General features: G+C 58.3%; 2 protein-coding genes across 2 annotated transcripts; one reads left to right on the forward strand and one right to left on the reverse strand.

Moving 5' to 3' along the window:
* Nucleotides 1–2,184: 2,184 nt before the first annotated feature.
* Nucleotides 2,185–12,035, reverse strand: SNUPN (snurportin 1). Its single transcript, XM_050903316.1, is given in 9 exon segments — nt 2,185–3,246; nt 7,258–7,338; nt 9,210–9,287; nt 9,618–9,715; nt 10,327–10,359; nt 10,362–10,422; nt 10,552–10,656; nt 11,505–11,661; nt 11,884–12,035. Coding segments are annotated over 9 exon segments (1,095 nt in total). The 3' UTR covers nt 2,185–2,916.
* Nucleotides 12,036–12,992: 957 nt separating this feature from the next.
* SNX33 (sorting nexin 33) lies at nt 12,993–18,141 on the forward strand. Its single transcript, XM_050903228.1, is given in 3 exon segments — nt 12,993–13,970; nt 13,973–15,136; nt 17,234–18,141. Coding segments are annotated over 3 exon segments (1,692 nt in total). The 5' UTR covers nt 12,993–13,696; the 3' UTR covers nt 17,488–18,141.
* Nucleotides 18,142–18,564: the final 423 nt, after the last annotated feature.

Consider the following 18,564-nt stretch of genomic DNA (forward strand, 5'->3'; position numbering starts at 1 on the left):
AGGAAACGCAAAGGCCGTGCTGTGTGTTTGTGCGAGCCCACCGCCAAGCAGAGCTCCCCGGGGCCCAAAATCAGTCTTTTTTTTTTTTTTTATTCTGGATGCGGGCTGTACCTCCACGCTGTGCGAGCAGCGACCCCAGAACGGGAGCAGTCAGCCTGCCCCGAGGATCGGCTCCCTGGAGCGGCCCCGCTGCCGCGGCACGCAGCCTCGCCTCTCCCGCCGGCCCTTCCCGGCAGCTCGTGGCAGCGGCATCCTCCCTTGCCGGTACTTCAGCCTCTGCCTCGCAGCCTTCCCCCGCGGGCAGGAGAGGCAGGCCTGCGCCTTCCCGCTGCGCAAACAGGCATCCGGGATTTCCAGCCGTTTCTTTGCTCTCCCTCCTCTACAATCCCGAAATTGCATTCCCCGGCTGGGCGCAGGTGCCAGCGCCTGGATGGAGAGCCCCGATGCTCCTCCGGAGGGGCCGCCGGGAAGGAGCGGGGATGCCGGGGAGCAGGGCCCTGTGCCGCACAGCGGCGGCCCCGCCGAAAAGCCAGGCCCCGGGACAGGGGGACATTTTGTTCAGCTGAGGAGGACTGCGTTGGCAACGTGCCCGCAGCCAGAGCCTTTGCACCTAACTCGGAGAAAATGGAAGAAAGGGCAGAGGGAAGGGGCTGAGCCCCAAGCTGGATGCGGGCTGGAGGGCTGGCTGGCTGTCCGGCCTCCGGAGCCCCAGGCCACGCGTACAGGTTGAGCCACCCGCTCAGCTCTCCTGCCCCAGACTAAATTTCAGCCCCCGGGGGGTGACCCCTCCTCGGTCACTGCCGAAGCTGCCGCCTGTTCCAGTTGGGAGCAGGGCAGGGAACAGCTGGGAGCGGGATCGCACCCAGCAAATAAAACAGTCACAGCAACGAACTGCGTTGGCCCCGGTGACTTCCGTTTAACACCCTCTCTCCAAACACAGCCTTTCGTTTCCAACAGGAATTGTAACGCAAATATTTATTTCTCCAGCCCAGCTCACGCTTTTAAAAGGGAAACTATGCGGCATCATCTGGAGCCGGCGGAAAGCTACAGTTGCTTCCCTCTTGCTCTCCTCCATCGATCGGAGCAAGCAGCTGAAGGCAGCCCCTCTTCGGCTGTATTTTCTCTCCTGCCCACTCCCTTCCCTTAGCTGGAGGACCTTGAAAGGTTGCTGGAGGGCAGCAGGGAGGCGGTAACCTGAGCTGCAGCTTTCTCTGCCCTAAGGGATGCACAAATCTTACATCCAGATGCCCACCTCCGGGTTTAATTGCCTGACAGAAGGAAAACTACGCTGATAGGAGGCTGGATGCCGTCTCCCGGCGGCCGGGGCTCTCCCTGCAGCCCTCTGACAGCCGGTGAGGCCGAAGCGTAGGGGGAACCCGCAGCCGGAGCAGCCCAGAGTCTTCGAGGGACGGGGAGGACAAGGCAGCCCGGGTGTTTGTCCTCTTCCCCCAGGCCAGTTGCTTCACATGCTAAAAAAAATTAAAAAATAATAAAAATAATAAAATAAGCAGCCGTTTGAAAAAAGGTTGCCGCACGCTTGGCCGCATCCGAACGCTGCGGAGCCGGGGTGCTGTTTCCTGCCCTCCCGGGGAGGGCGAGCCGAGGCCAGCCCCCTCCCGCAGCAAGCTCTGCCGCAGTTAGGACAGCTCCTGCTGCCCGCTGGTATAATCAATAGCGGCTGCACAGTCAGATGATCGCACGCAGCCCACGCGCTTGGCACAGAAACAAGCGTTTTTCTGGGAAAAACGGGGGGTGCGAGGGCAGGATACAAGTGCCCCCGCTATCTGCGGGCAGCCATCCCTGCTCTTGGTATCTCCTCCTGGATACGGGGCCTCCTCCGGGGGCATTTTCATAGACGGCCGGGAGGAGACTCCCCAGCGCCGTGTTTAGCCTGATATCTCCCCCCGCCGTGGCGAGAGCAGCCCCGCTCTGGCCTTTTAATCTCCCTCTGGAAAACAACCTGGGGACGGTGAGTGCAATCGTTTCATCCCCGCTAAAACCGGGGAAAGGCAGCAGCCGGTGCTCGCGGGGAGGGACTGAAGCACCTCGGTGCGCGGAGGAGAATCAAACATTTCCTCCGCTCCAGTTAGCGCCGTAACCGATTTTTCAATCCCTGTTTGGGAGGCAGAGCACGCATCCACCCTTAGGTAGCAGGAAGACGCTCAAGAACTTGTCTTTCTGAGAAACCTTTTATTTGGCACAATCAATGCTAGCGTTTTTCAGAGCGAAACCATTCCTTCCTCCCCCTACTGAGAAGAGCCTCGAGAACAGGCTTCTGCCACGCTCGCGCCGCACAAAGCTGTGCTCGGAGGCAGGGCCCGCTGCGATGCAAGGAAATTTAGTTTTTCCTCAGTAACACGCGGGCGTGGAAAGCCCAGCCTTCGGATTTACAGCAGCCTCCTGCAAACTTTTTGTTACTAGAAGCGGACTGACCACAAAACTTTCATTGAGAAGGCCTCGGTAAACAGCTGGATCAAAGGCTGAAATGCCCCGGTTTCCGGGGCCGGGGAGGTGGGGCTGCCGTCGGGGCTGGCGTTACCAGCAGCAGCTGCACCTCGGAGGTCTGAGCACTGTTCCTATGCTGGAGCTTTGCCAGAGGCTTGAAGAGAAGCAGGGTCAGGAGCTGAACCGGGAACCCTGCAATATGGGGACAGATCATTTCATTTCCCGACGCACGACTGCCTTAGCGAAGGACCAGACAATCCTGTTAAGGCCTCGCAGAAGCCCTGGCAAAAAAAATAAAAATAATAAAAAAAAAAAAATCCAGCGGCACTCAGAACAAGATATTCCACTTTCGTGCCCTTTAAACAAAACCATCCTATCATTACCTTTGCCCCCCTCTCAGGGAGCGTGAGTGACAGTGAGAAGCGGGGAACCTTTCGCTTTCTCCTTACCCAACCGGTCTGTCCCAGCAGCCTAATTCTCCATCTGGCTCACTGCTTCCTCCTGGCCCTCCAGAGAATTTGCTGGCTGAGGGGTAGACAAGTGTTCCAGCTCATAATGTCCGTTCCTCGCAGCCGCCGCGCTGCTCGGGTGACCCTTTTCTGCTGCCAGCTTTTTACTCTTCTTGCTCTCGATGATCTGCTGGAGCTGACGCCCAGCATAGTCTGGTTTGGCAGTGAGCACGGTAGCGGGCACAGCGAGCCCGAGGATTTCGGGTACCATGTAAGGCCGGAGCCAGCCCACCAGCGGGGTGCTGCCGGGGGTATAGTGGGTTTGCTTGTGATAGAAGAGAAGTCCGTCGACCTGTAAAGAGGAGAGAGAGTGAATGAAAGGCCAGAGCTGGAGGCTTTCGCAGGTGGACGACAGAGCGCCAGACGACAGCACCGCTCTCCGTTGACAGGCCAAAACTACCAGCTGGATCGTTTTTCCTCAAGCAGTGCAATAAATAGCGGAAGGGAAAGAAGAAACCTGCAGAGCTCCTGCCCTGAAAGATCAGTGCAAGCCCAGCGACTGCCGGATGGCTTTAAATCGTCAAAGGCAAACAATTTCAGCCTGGTGTCGGCACAGACCAGTATTTTTCCTCTGGTTGCTATGATCCCATTCTGCAGAAAAGCCATCAGGTTTCTGAATAAGGCAGTGCACGGCGAGGCCACTTTACTGGATTAAGGTTATTTTAAATAATACATTTGGAGAGTAATTAGTCAGAGCGCATGACGCCAAGGAGCCCCGATTCGTAACGCTGCTACAGCTCTTTCAGCTGGCTTATGCAAAATAAATTCTTCATGTTTCCCAAGAGAGAACTTCTCCAGCAATCAGTTAAGGGCACTCAGGACTTTGAAGGTTTAGGCCCTAACTCTTGTGCTACTATTTCCACACTCTGCAATACTGCAGCTGGCTGACATTTTCCCCACTTCCCCACCATGCTCAGGGATTTTCACCCCCTTCTTCCTGCGCTTCCCAGGGGTGCGCTCGACAAGGTTAGATCCCGCTGCTGTCAGGCTGACGCTGGAGGTGGTGCTCCTCTTAGCTCAGCCTCGCAAGCTCTTAAAAGGCCATTTGGCTACGAGTAAGAGTGGCTGAGTGGGCAGAAGAGATGAGAAAAAGAGCCCACCTCAGGCTGAATTGCTCCCAGGCCCCCTCCCCGAGCCTACAGCCCCCAGAATATATACGGCAGAACGGCACATATATCGGCAGTGAGCTGAGGCATCGGTGAACCAAGCGGATCAAGGTGATTTCTGCTACCGTGCCGGACTGTGAGCCAAGCTGAGCAAAGAGCAGCATACGTCCATCTCTGCACCATTGATGCTAACCTCCAGCAGAGCGGGTGGAGCTTCCTGCACTACTCTGTCCATAATTTTCAGTCACTGTTAAGATCTTGCAAAACAATCCCAGAAAAAGGGGGATTCCTGTGCTAGGAAAACATAAAACCAGAACAGTAAACATCATGATGAGCTTGTGTAACCCTCTGGATATCTAAAGTACAAAGCTTTTCCCTCCCCCTGCCTCCTGGGAAGACTTGGGAAGAGCCAGATTCTGCGGCACCCCAGCACCACGCCTGCACGTCCAGCCCATTCCTGCGGGCGCACGGTACTTGATGAGCAAAGGGGATTCTCTGGCACCCACAGGAATGTTTCGGTAAAGATCAGAGCCTGGGAAGGCTTCTGCCTTCCAGACCACTCCAAAGATCTTGCCCAGGCTGGAGAATTCAAAGGAGTTCAGCCTGGTGGAGTGTTAGGTCATGTTCTTCTTTCCCCTGATTTCTCTTAAGTTACTCCCATATTCCTTCCAGTTTATTAATTTGTTGGCCGGGTCCCTACCCTGAGTCACCGCACTGACACCAGGCACATCAGAATAAGGGCTGACACTGTCCCTAAACGACCGAACCTGATGGGAAACTGGCCTGGCAGGATTTCACGTTTCACAGCCACGCTTTTCAGATTTTAGGTGCTTAACTGTACTCCCATTCCTTCGCACCGGGGTTTCTCAGAGGCTTTGGCTCCCCCTGCCTTCGTGGAAACCTGAACGTTGTTTTACTCAATCTGTGAGTAGGACAGTAGCTCTTCAGATCCACTCCAAAAACCACTTCAAATTCAGTGCCAGTCAACTGATCCAAAGTCCACTGAATTAAGTGGAAAAGAATTCCGCTGAATATAGCGGATCAGGTCCTAACTCTAAGGTTACAGATTAACTCTGAAGACCCAGATCTGAAAGCGCTCACCACCTCTGTTGCCACCACACGCACGAGATCCTTGTAAGGATCACGAGATGCTGGGCCCAGGCATAAGACGACCTCTATTATACTGCACTATCTATAGAAAGGCTGTATTTTGCCTCCCGCAAAGTTGATTTCGTCATGGGCTGTTGGTAGAAGCTATTTACAGGGATTTCTTGGGCTCCCTCTTGTGGCACATCACCAAGAGACCCACGCTTCCCTTCATTCCTGGAAGCGGCACCACGGTTTCTGTGGGGTTACCGGCTGCTTTGAGCCGAAGTACACCACATTTCACTTGTTGGGGTCGCACCCCGATGTATTGACCGGAGAACCTGGGGGGGCAAATCACAGCTGGATTACAAGGGAGACTCTGATCAACTCCGTCTCCCTCCCCCGGCGTTTCGCAACGGTCTCCTTCGCAGGCCGAAAGTTTTCTGCTCTGACCGCAGTGGGGCAAGACTCCTCAAGCCTTTTCTCGTGGGAGCAGATGCCTCAGTAAGGAATGAAACTTTCTTCAGTAAAGACGGGAATGACTGTTTCTACAGAGCATTTGTAATTGAGCAAGTCAGCTGCAGGAAACCTGGGCTGCCTTCTCAACACTCCCTGATCTGTGTTCGGAGCGGGGTCTGGCAAGACCAGCAAGGGGCTGGGACTTTCCGACTCTCTCTAATGACTGTCCTGGCTTTGACAAGCAGAAGGCAAAGTCAGCCCTCGCAGCCCAATTAGCGTCCCTTGAATTTAAACCTGCACTTACGTTAATCGCTAACTTGGGCCGGGAGAGCACAAGAGACACAGTCAAATCAACGTGGCTCTTGGCTTAGCGGGACAAGCAACCTCTGTAGAGGCCGTTCCTGATCTAGGGCTGAGACTGGGCACTCCGCAGGAACTGCTGCAGCCACTGGAGGAGCTTCTGGCTCCCAGATGTTTGTCACTGACGCTGCGCCGGAATGCCATCACCTCCTCTGTCCTCTTCCGCTTCAGTGCCAAGTCAGCCAGGGCAGTCAAAAGCAGCCTGAGCTGTTTTCACGAGGGCCTCCGACTTGCTGCTCGACAACCACACAGAGCTGAACTGGGTGGCACATCGATTTGCCTGTCCTGCCCTTCTCCCACAGCTCAGCAGAGAGGCCTGAACAGCACAACAGCACCTACTTCTAAAGCTGATGAAGCAAATGCAGGCGTCCTGTTCAGCCGCTCTTGCTGGGGGAACGGCCACCTCAGAGAGCCAAGAGCAGCAGAAGCCAAAGGCAGGAAGCTGCCGGCTCTGTACCAAAGCAAAAAGCAGAGCTCGCACTATCCCCTCCACAAGATCCAACTGGAACCCCTGAATTGTGAGTGATTGGAACCCATCTGAACCCCTCCCAGCCATCCCTGTTACAGCCATCTGCCCCCAGCTCCAGTATGTCTCAGGCGCCCATCACTAACACCCGAACCCCTCAGAAACCCTCGGGAGCTTACCACCACCCTTCTCTTTCCTCCCCACAAGACACAAGATAGCTGGGTGCCTTGTACATAGACAGATGGAAGCAGCTACACTAAGGAAACACAGAGCCTGTGACAGAGGTCAGAGAAAGACCCCACTGCCCACCCCACAGACCTCTCGAGAAACACCACCACGTGAGGGAGCACACCGCAGAGATCCTCATGCCTGTACCCACGTAAGCCCACCCAGGGCAGCAGGCAGTACCAGCTTTGGCCCTAAAGAGGTCAGCTGTCCAGCAGGCTGCCGCATGAATGTGAGCTATGCTGCTTCCAGAGGCAGCCTGGGTGTCCGCATCATCCTCTCTTCCCCAAGGGCTCCTTCAGACAACAGTCAACGGCAGTAAAGACAGCCCTAACACAGGCAGTGCTACGGTTTAACTCTTGCGAATGAGTTTGGTTAGATGCAGCCTGTACCTGGTGACAGGGTAACAGATCAGCCACGTGCACAAAAGGCATCCATCCCCCATACAGAGAAACAACAGCGCAGCTCAGCAAGCTTCCTGCAGGCCTCGGGAGAGCACAGTTCCCAAGCGAAGGGGATGCACCTCTCTCCAAGCACTGGCAGATGCGCAGCGGGGCTGTCTCTAAGGCTGAGGTCCAGGCCCCTGCCTGCGTGTTCTCACCTCGAAGGGGAAGTCCGTAGCCAGCACCTTACACAGGCTGTCCGAGGAGCAGGGGAAGTTCTGCAGGCCCACAAATTTGAACTGAAAGAGTAAGAGAGGGTTAGAAGAGACAAGTGCATGGCCTAAAGCAGAACAAGTCACTGAATCAAGCACTGGTGTGGAGGCAGCTAAGGAGGAAGGATTTCCCCCAGTGCAAGATCCAGCATGAGAGGGAAAGGGTGAGGGACAGGCATCAGATAAAGCAACCAGAGAGGAGATCTCAAGCAGGGACCACAGCATTAAACCACTGGCCTTCCTGCCACAGGGTATCAGGGGCCCAAAAGCACAAACAGGCTCAAAAGAGGATTAGACCAGCTCCTGAAAGGCAGGTCCCCCGGTGGCCATTACCTCCATGATCTAGGTACAACCCCTGGCTGATGAAGTCAGAGGGAACGTGATAGGTATCTCCAATTTCTTACTCTTCCCATAGCGACTGGTCTCTGTGATTACTACGGCTTATTGGGACAGACAGACCGACCTCTGATGCGATTCACAACAGCAATTCGTAAGCAAACCCCAGATCTAGAGACGAGACAACAGGACCAAGCTGTCCATCGGTGCCAATCATATCCCACTAGAGTAACTGGGAGTGCTTGCTTCATGCAACCTACAAAAATCACCCTAGCCACCAGAGAGGATGGGGTGGGAATGGTCGTTAGAGATAACCCCCGCCATCTCTCCAGCACTGCTGGAGAAAGCACGTACATTGCTGCAACTTTACAAATCTCACTCCAGAAACAGAAGGTGACCTTTAAAAGATGACCTATGGATTGCCACCACGATGCCCAGACAGCATGAAATCTTAGAGCACCCAGAATTATCTGTTTCAGGTATTTTATCATCCCAGTTCCAACAGATCCCCTCTCTGGCATTTAACGAGAAATGAGGGTAGCAGAGACTCAGCGCAGAGCTCCCAGATGCTCCCAATACCTTTCTTCCAAGCATCTAAGGCTGCAGGAAGGACTTTTCAGGAGAGCTGACCCTGAGATGCTCTTTTAACCAAAATAGAAAATGATGACCTCTGGGCAGGATGCAAAGCAGACAGACGTCTGCTCCAGGCTGCTGGCTCAGCCAAGCAAATCTTTCCACCCAGGAAATGAAAGCTGAAACAACCCCCCCGTCCTTAGGTAGCTGTCTTCTGGATATTCCCGTTAAGAGTCAGAACAAGATGTTCTCCAAATACAGATACCTTCACTGCTGGCACAGGAGTGGTCATCCCCATTTCTGACCGATCTGCGCAGCCCGCAGGAGCTGCTCTGCTCAGCTGTGTCTGCACAGCGATCAGGTCCCGCTTTACAAACTGTGCTCCATAAGCCAGGCTGCCAAATCTCTTACGTCTGTCCCCAAAAATCACTTTCCAAGCTGCTGTGGGTTCTAGGTCTGACCTCCACGTGTAGGTCTTCAAAGGAAGACTTTTTATCCTTGCTCAGCAGGGACTCTGGGTGGCAACGTGGCATCCATCCCGACAGCTTCAATGATTAGTTTAAGCAGGAGGGAAGGCTAAAGCTTTACGAGCCTTTCCCCTTGCCTTGCGAGCCCACAAGACTACGCAAGAATAAATCCCATTGTAGTCAGGCTGCCGACCAACGCTGCCCTTACAGAAACCACACTGGTTTTCCATTCTGTTCCAAGGGAAAGCTAAAAACAGCATGGAAGTTAGCTGATACCCTGCAGTCTGATCTCCCTCAGCACTTTGGCGGGGGAAAAAAAACCACCCACACTCATTTACAATATTCAGTGGTTCTATTTACATCCTGAACAGGGCATCCCAGTTTGTCAGAAGTACACTTTGAAGCCTGATAAGGGGGAGGGGGAAGAAAAAAGCTTCCGCTGGTGAAAGAAAGTGCTGAAGCCTGCTGAACAGGAGAGCTTACCCCCCATCCTCCTCCTCCTCTCAGTACAAAAGAACTTACTGGATTAATCCTGCTTTTCTCTCCCAGCCCTTCCTCCTCTTGGATCTTTGAGGAGAGCCAGAAGAATCTGAAGTCGGTCTGTGAAAGGAGGCAGAGACTTAATGCCTGTCCACCACACATCACCGATCAGCACCTGCCGAGCGTCTCCATTCCTCTACACTTGCCCGGGAGATTTACAAACTCAGCTTCACCTGCAGGATGAACCAGCACCCCAAACTCTTCCCACAACCCCCCCAAAAGATGTACCCAATTACTCCCGTAGCCAGCAGCCCAGAAGCTGTAAAGAGGCTGGTGCTTAGACGAAATACCCATCCTACTGCACAGTAGGCTATGTCCAGTGCTGGCTGCAAAGCAGCTCACGAACAGGGAACAAAAGGGAGGGCAGGGCAGAGGGGGCAGATTCAGTACCTGGCAGTCATAAACGGGGTGTCCCCTCCAGCACATCACATCAAGGATATAGTACGTCTGCTTTGCCTCGTTGTAGATACAGTCCAAGATGCAGTACACTGCGGACACAAGCACAGGGAGGTCCACACGTGCTCCAGAGACTGCCCAACCCAACAGGCAAATGCCAGATCAAGTCCCTCCTGCGTTAAGCCTGCCCTGATATAAGGCTGCGAGGTGCAGAGGGATCCCCTTCTGCTAATAGAAGCTGTGACCACAAAAAGCCTTTAGCTTGAGGAGTCCAACAAGGCTACAAAGGTACCAGCCAGAGGCACAGCAAGCAAAGGCATGTTTCAGAAAATGGCATTTATCAAACAGTAACCCCTCTTCAGGGCAAGAAAGCAACTGCAAGAAGTATTAAGAAAGACCACACCGTACACAGCGCTCTGTTGGAAGACAGAGAGGATGTTGAGGTTTAAGAGTGTCAGTTAACCAGGCAGCTAATTAAAAGATGTTCTTATCTAGCATAAAGGGATCTGATATGGTTCACGTCTAGTTATCCCCAGAGATACACAAACAGGCCTGAAGCTAACTACCCCCAGCACCAGAAAGGGTACAGCTCCGGGGCTTGGGGGAGCTGGAGGAGCAGCACCGAGCCTGCCGGCACGCACACTCACAGGGAGAAGCAGGCGGTTCCCCTCTCTCTATCCCAAAAGCCTCCTCGGACCGTTACCTTTCTCACTCGTTGAATTGTGCCGGTTCCCCCCGGCAGCAGGGACGGGAACCTGTTGACACAGAAGCCGCTCTTGGTGTAAGCTGCTGTTGTGCCCTGTGAGGAAATGGGAGAGGAAAAAAAAAAAAAAAGTCAAGCAAGGCACACGGGCCAGTCTTATGTCGACTGGGAAACAGGTACGGGTCCTTTACCAAACGGTGAGACATCACCACTGCTGCCGCTTACCCTGGACGCCACGACTAGCGCCCTTTTCCCGACGGGACACACCACTACAACCCACTCCTGCTCCAGATCCAAGGGGACATCAACCAGCCATTCTGACAGCATCAGCTACAGAGAAATCCAGAGAAAAAATCAGTTAGTAACAACTCTCCTGAAGTTATGGAAAACTCACAGCTCAAGGATGAAGCAAGAAGGTTTCGACTTGGCTTCAACAGCTACACTGGGTGCTTCAGAGGCAACTTGCATTGCTCGTCACCCTGCACTGCAGCACCAAAGGGGCCCCACTCCCTCTCTCTAACCAACCTGCATAACAGACCCTCCCCAAGCCTTTCTCTTGCTTCCCAGCTGCTGGCTAAGCTTCAGACTACAGCACGGCACTCACAGGCCTCGCTTGGGCACCTCTGTACCTTGGTCCCCACTCCAGCACTTTAAATTTATTTATTTATAAATACCTGGCAGAGCTTCGAGATTCCTAAATACTAGAGGTAAAGAGCCCAGACAAGTTGACCTCTTCAGAGACTGCCTGGCGGTGATCATCTCAAAGGCTGTATGTCTTTTAGGACCAATATGGCAACCAAGGCTGATAAAACCCATCAGTTGAGGTTTCCTTTCCTTCCTGGTGTCCCAGACATGGGGAAAGAGGGAATTCTTTAACCGACTGCAGCACAACGGGATACAAACGCTGCTAGCCGAGCTGAAATCTCCCAAAGCACACAGGGAACTCATCTCTGCCTGTCCTCCATTTGAACACAACATATCTCAGGCAGAACTGAGGCACGGCTCCTCACCGAGCACCAAGCCAGGCAGGACGTATTCTTCTCAGCCCCGACGCAGCCATCACCATGGCCGTTCACCATGCCCAGCCCAGCCTCACCACCCCACATCCCTCACCCTGCCTGGCCCTGTGTTCACACCCGCACCCCGTCCCAGGCAGGCAGAGGCAGGCAGCTCCTCACCTGATTGGCATAGCGCTTGGGCAACTTCTTGCCAGCATCCACGTCCATTTCCTCTTCCTCCGCATCCTCCCCCTCCTTCTCCTCGCCCTGGCTCTCCACCCCTGCCCAGTCGTCCTCTGCCAGCCTCCTGGCATGGTTCACGTAGTCCAGCCGCCTCCTGGGGGGGTGGGAGGAAACAGCCCGGCTTGCCCTCTGCGGGAGGCAGGCCACCACCCGTCCTCTCCCCACAACCAGGGCCCTGGGCCGCGGCTCCACAGCCCAGGCCGCCCGGCGGGCCTAGCACGGGCCTACCCACCCCAGGCGGCGCCCCCCGGCCGGGCCGGGCCTCCCCTCCCCCGGGCCCCAGCCGCAGCCGCAGCCCCAGCCCCAGCTCGCTCACTCTCTCTGGAGGCGGAGGAGGCGCTGGCGGCGCTCGGCCTGCCCCGGGCCGCCGCGGGCCTTGTAGGCGGCCAGGCGGGGGTGCGGGGCCGCCGGGCTGTTGGGCTCCGCCAGGCCCACGCCGGCCGCCAGCGCCGCGCTCAGCTCCTCCATGGCAACGCCCGCCCGACGGCCGCGCGCCATGACGCACTTCCGCCCGACGGGGAGGGGTGGTGCCGCAGAAGCCCCCCGCCGCCCCCTGGCGGCGCGGAGGCTCCGTGCCCCCCGCCCCGGCCAGCGGCAGCCCCCCCCTCCGTGACTCAGTTTCCCCTCCCGCCGGGAGTGGAGCGGGGAACGGGAAGCGGGCAGGGACACTCGGGGCCGTGACCGGGCACGGGTGTGGAGGGCATCCCCGGCAGGGACGCGGGGACCACCCCGGGCAGGGATGGAGGGGACACTGAAGGCAGGGACGTAGGGGACATCCAGGGCAGGGATGGAGGGGATACCCCGGGCAGGGACAGAGGGGACCACCGCGGGCAGGGATGCCCGGGACCATTCCCGGTCAGGGACGCGGGAGCAGCCGGTGCCGGGAGCCGTGCCCCCGTGGGCCGTGGCCGTGGGCGGGATCCGTGCCCCCCCCGGGCCGGCTGCCTGCAGAGGGCAGCGTGCGACCTGCCGCGCCGCTCCCCGCGGCTCCCGAGCTGCGAACCGGCGAGCTCAGCGCTGCCGTGCGTCACGGGAGGCTGGCGGCCAGCCCCGCCACCGGCACCGCCACCGCCACCGGCATCGGCACCGGCATCGGCACCGGCACCGGGCAGCAGCACCGACATCGCGCAGCGGCAGCGGGCGCCGACACCGGAACCGGGCGGCGGTACCGAGAGCGGCCCCGGGGCCCCGAGCCCGGGCGGCGGCAGCGAGCGGCGGCCCCCCCGGCCCCCTGCCCGGCCATGCGGTGAGGGCGGCCCGCCGGGTCCGCGGAGGGACGGGAGGCGCGGCCGAGCCGCGGCTGCGCTCGGTTCCCCGGCCCCGGTAGCGGCGGCGCGGCGGGCCGGGCTCCCCCTCCCTCCGCCGCCCGCACCGGCACCGGCAGCCGCCGGACGCCCCCGGCGCGGCGGGGGCTGCTCCCGGTACCGGCCCCGGTGCTGCCCTGCCTGCGGGGCCCTTCCCCTCCGTCCTGCGTGAGATTTGCGGATTTCAAGGGAAAAAAAAAAAACAAAACCAACAAACCAAAACAACAACAAAAAAACCCACCGAACGCCGGGAAAGTCGGCCCGGAAAGGAATTGCAAAATCCCCGGGCCGGGATCACGGGAGGCTGGGCTGGGTTTGGAGTCGGTTCCCGGCGCTTTCCCGGCGCCCACCGACTGGCAGCCGCTGGCGGGAGGAAATCGGGGTGCTTTATCCACAGGGACCCCGACAAAAGTCGCTTTGGATTTATTTCCTCGCTGGCAGCCGGATCTTTTCCTCCTGGAAAGTGAAACCGCGGGATCAGCGTCCCAGCGAGATAAAACCTGCGTGGACATGGCAGAGCCCGGCTCTTGGTCTGGCCGGGGTTTACATCCCGTAGGAGCGAGGGAAATGCCGCTCGCTTGACCGGGGAATGTTGTTTTTAACCGGGGCGCTGGGATCGGGGGGGTCACTTGGACATACGGACCTTGGCGTCACCTCGTAGGGGATTTCTTCTCCACCTTTTTTCATTTCCCTGAGAAACTGGCCAAGCCTTTTCCCACAGTGCGGGGCGGCCCTGGTGCCGAGCGAGCTTGCGGTATCGCCGGGGGGGTTTTTTTTGGCTGCGGGGATTGCGTTACGCCGTGTCCCCTCCTCCCGGGACCGGCCATGGCGTTGAAAGCCAGAGCGCTTTACAACTTCCAGAGCGAAAACAAAGAGGAAATCAGCATCCAGGAGAACGAGGAGCTCGTCATCTTCAGCGAGAACTCCCTGGACGGGTGGTTACAGGGCCAAAACAGCCGCGGGGAGACCGGCCTCTTCCCTGCCTCCTACGTCGAAATCCTCCGCTCCCGGTCGGGCTCCAACTACACAGACTACTCCGGCAGCCCGGCCGGCTCCCCTGGGCACGACTCCTCTTTCTACACGGCCCCCCCAACCCCGGCATCTCCTACCAGGGCAGTTTTGAGGACGACGATGATGATGATTGGGACGACTGGGACGATGCTTGCACGGTGGTGGAGGAGCCCCGGAGCGCGCCGGGCACCAACGGGCACCCTTCGCCCAGCCTGCAGTACCCAGCGGCGTACGGCCACCACCAGCACGCCGGTTACCGGCCCAAGCCGGCGCTGGAGAGGCAGGACAGCATGAGCTCCTCCAAGAGGGGCAGCGTGGTGGGGAGGAACCTCAACCGCTTCTCCTGCTTTGTCCGCTCGGGGGTGGAAGCCTTCATCCTGGGCGACGTGCCCCTGATGTCCAAGATCGCCGAGGCGTACTGCATCGAGATGGGCTCCAAAGGTCCCCAGTGGAGGGCGAACCCCCACCCCTTCATCTGCTCTGTGGAGGACCCGACCAAGCAAACCAAGTTCAAGGGCATCAAGAGCTACATCTCCTACAAGCTGACCCCCAGCAACATCAACTCGCCCGTCTACCGGCGGTACAAGCACTTTGACTGGCTCTACAACCGCCTCCTGCACAAGTTCACGGTCATCTCGGTGCCCCACCTGCCCGAGAAGCAGGCCACCGGGCGCTTTGAGGAGGACTTCATCGAGAAGCGCAAGCGGCGGCTGATCCTCTGGATGGACCATATGACCAGCCACCCCGTCCTCTCCCAGTACGAGGGCTTCCAGCACTTCCTCTGCTGCCGCGACGAGAAGCAGTGGAAGCTGGGCAAACGCCGGGCGGAGAAGGACGAGATGGTGGGCGCCAGCTTCCTCCTCACTATCCAGATCCCCACGGAGCACCAGGACCTGCAGGACGTGGAGGACCGCGTGGACGCCTTCAAGGCCTTCAGCAAGAAGATGGACGACAGCGTCCTGCAGCTCACCAACGTGGCCTCGGAGCTGGTGCGCAAGCACGTGGGGGGCTTCCGGAAGGAGTTCCAGAAGCTGGGCAATGCCTTCCAAGCCATCAGCCACTCCTTCCACATGGACCCCCCCTACAGCTCAGATGCCCTCAACAACGCCATCTCCCACACGGGCAAGACATACGAGACCGTGGGGGAGATGTTCGCCGAGCAGCCCAAGAACGACCTGTTCCTCATGCTGGACACTCTCTCTTTGTACCAAGGGCTCCTCTCCAACTTCCCAGACATCATCCACCTCCAGAAAGGTAAGGGTGGCTTCTTCTCCCCTGGTGATGACCTCTCCTGCATGATGGCCCCACATGGGTGGGAGCAGCATGGGGAGCGGGATGGGGATGCAATGAGGAAATCCTGTGATGAGGATGGGGATGAGGATGGGGACCATTGCCTGTGGCTCCTAGGGAAGCAGCATGGTCCCTGCTGGCATGGCTCCCCAGTCACCCCAGCCTCAGCTGGGGCTGTTGGGTCCAGGATCAGGTTTTGCCTCAAGCGATGCCATGGACTCCATAACTACTGCCCAAAGCGGGGGCCGGGGGTGTCAGCGCAGGCGTCGCTCCCCCCGAGCCCTGAGCAGGAGCTGGCACCATCGCTGTTGGCTCCAGGATAGCCTGCCCAGCACCCTGTGAGTGAGGGGCTGCGTCGCATCCCCACCTACCGCTGCTTCTCCCTCCTCATCCTCTCTCCCCGGCCGAGGCAGCGGTTAGGTGGCCAGCAGGGATGCTCGGGCTCGCTCCCCCGGGGCTGGGACACGGCTGGGACATGGCCTTGGGTCGGTCAGAGGGGCCGGGGGGGATGCGCAGGGCAGGTGGGATGTGGACACGTCCCTTCTTCCCACCAGCCTCACTGCACTCCCCTGGCCGGGGGACACGCACTGGACTTTCTGGGGACAATTCTCTTCGAGAGTACGTCCCTGCCCCTCCGAGCCTAGGAGGGGTGGGTTTAGCACCCCCAGGGCATCGGGGCTCCCCACGTCCCCTTTGTCCCCTTGTGCTTGCAGGTCCTCTGGGTATTTGGGGGGTCAGGAAGGAGGAGAGGGGGCGAGAGGTGCCGGCTCTGCCCTTCCTGGGGAGAGCGGTGGGCAGGCAGGGCTCCGAGTCCCTTTGCACCCAGGCAGCGGGGTGTGATGCAGACGCGGAGCCGGGTGTGGGAGCGGGGCTGAAGTCCACACGCTCCTCCCGGCCCGGCTGCCCGCAGCAGGGAGGGGACGACCGCGCTGGCGTCCTCGGATTTTGGGGGGCAGGGAGTTTTCCCCAGGGTGAAGCCAGGGCTGTCCATGTCCAAGCACCCGGGGGTGTCCATGCATCGCTCCACATCCCTGGGGGAGGCTGGGAAGGCAAAGGGGGAAGGGGAGGATGCGATCCAGCCCTGGCCGCTTCCTCGCCTTTCCCTCCCCGCGTTGTTTACTGCGGCGGGTGAAGAGGGGCTGGATCCCATCCGGAAGCGAGGCCGCGTGGGCAGAGCGGAAGGCAGGATTTGGCCTCCAACCTTTGCTTCTTCCTCCTCCTCCTCCTCCTCCTCTCCGCTGGGAGCAGGGCTGGCGCGGCGGGAGCACCGTAACCCCGGGGCCAGTGCTCCCGGCAAGGGGCAGGGAGAGGGGAAGAAAGCCCGGTGAGCTGCGGGCCAGATCCTGTTTTCAGGCAAACAGCCTCTGTGCTAATGAGGGGGGAGGAATGCAGGGCTGGAGCCAGGCAGGATTCTTTCGAAACCGAGCTGTAAAAATAAATGGAAGGAGGGGGAAAAACTGGTGTCAGAGCATCAGCTGCCTCTGGGAGAGGGAGATGCTTTCCCAGCCGAGCTCCAGCCGGCACTGCATGCCCTTCCCAAACCCCGATTCACCGCCTCCCGGGCCTGGGTCTCTCCCAGGGCTGCTCCTGACCCCCATCCACGGGGTGACATCGAACATTCCCAGGGCAGGCTTGGCCGGGGTGCTTGGCTGTGATAACAGTGCCCCACGTTAGCTTTGCACCCCGAGCCTTGAGTCGCACCCCTCCAGCAGCCCAGGCCCCCAAACCTCCTGCTAAATACGAGGCTGACTGCCCAGGGATGGGGCGGAAAAGAAGTCGGGGAGGTCAGAGTCCAGAGGGACAAGGCTCCTGCTCTTTCCCTGCCTGGAGGAGAGGGGTAGGGATTGACGGGCACGGGGAGATGACAGCCTGGGAGCACGCAGATCCCTCCCTTATTCACGCGGGGCAGCTCGGCACCTCTGGCTGTGGGGCCAGGCTGGTGCCCCGGCACGGAGGGTGATGGGACCCGCCGGTGCTGGCCGGGGATGCCTGTGCCAGGGGAAGGGGGACGGAGGGTCGCACGGATCCGTCAGCCACTCACCCTTCCCCCTGCCTCGCCAGCCGCCTTCGCGAAGGTGAAGGAGAGCCAGCGGATGAGCGACGAGGGCAGGATGGACCAGGAGGAGGCGGACGGGATCCGCAAGCGCTGCCGCGTGGTGGGCTTCGCCCTGCAAGCCGAGATGAACCACTTCCACGAGCGGCGCGTGGCCGACTTCAAGAGGATGATGCAGTCTTACTTAAAGCAGCAGATCGTCTTCTACCAGCGCGTCAGCCAGCAGCTGGAGAAGACGTTACGCATGTACGACAACCTCTAACGCCTCCGCTTGCTGCCCCACCGAAATCACGCACTTCTCTATCCGCAGCCTTGCAGACCTCCTCTGTTTGTGACGGGCTGAGAACGAACGGGAACTCATGACGCTAGTGACCAAATACCTTTGGGCTTTCTTCCCCCTTCCCGGGCAGGCAGGCTGCGGTCTCATGGGGAAGGGCTCGCCCGCGGGCTGGCCGTGCCACCTCTTTCCCTGGGGACCTCCCACCCTGCCGCGGGTCTGGCGGGGGCGCGGGGGGGGTCACAAGAGAGACGGACGTGGAGGTGACGGTGCTGGTATCTCTGCCCAGTGATTTTTAGCTTTCTGAAAACCCATCCTCCTGGAGCAGAGAGGTGGCTGCATCCGAGCCCGCTGGGAGAAGAAATCAAAGCGGTCGACATTTTGCACACTAAAGGCTTTTTTGATGGAAAAAAGAGAAGAAAAAGATCTTTATTTGGAAGAGAATGATTTTTTTTTTTTTGTCACGAGATATTTTCAATATTTTCCATTTTTTGCAAATGTTTCTGCAGCATTTTTACCAATCAGTTTTTAAATAGATGCACAGAGGCGAAGGGAAATCTCTTTCTCAAGCATGGCTGTTGACTGGGAAAAGGGAGGATAAAAAAAAAAAACAAAGCCCCACAGCCTTTTCAATAAAATTGTCGGTAGAAAAAACACCCACCTCCTTCCCAGAGATGTCTGTGGAAAACGGAGCCGCTCCACGATCCCGGGCAAGGCTCTGCATGCGAGCATCCCCCGGCTTCCAGCCAGCTTCCGAAAATCCCCATGCCGTGGGCAGCGGGGGGCTGAGCACTGGTGGGGGGGGCCCCACACCGGCCACCCTCCTGCTCTCCAAACAACTCGCCGAGGGGCAAATCCGGCCCCGCTTTGCCCTGCCCAGCGGGGCAGGACCCAGGGCAGCATGCCGCTGCCTGGGGAGACAGCGAGGCTGGCACGGGGGCCTTGTTTTCGAAGGGAAATAGCTGGGATAAATCACAGCGAGGAAAGTTAGGGCCGGCTTGGCGTGGCTCCAGGGTTAAAATTAGCCCCGGCATGCAGGCCAGCGGGGTATTGTTAAAATAA

The sequence above is a fragment of the Gymnogyps californianus genome, chromosome 11 (genome assembly GCF_018139145.2).
Source record: "Gymnogyps californianus isolate 813 chromosome 11, ASM1813914v2, whole genome shotgun sequence".
In the NCBI taxonomy this organism is placed as follows: domain Eukaryota; kingdom Metazoa; phylum Chordata; class Aves; order Accipitriformes; family Cathartidae; genus Gymnogyps; species Gymnogyps californianus.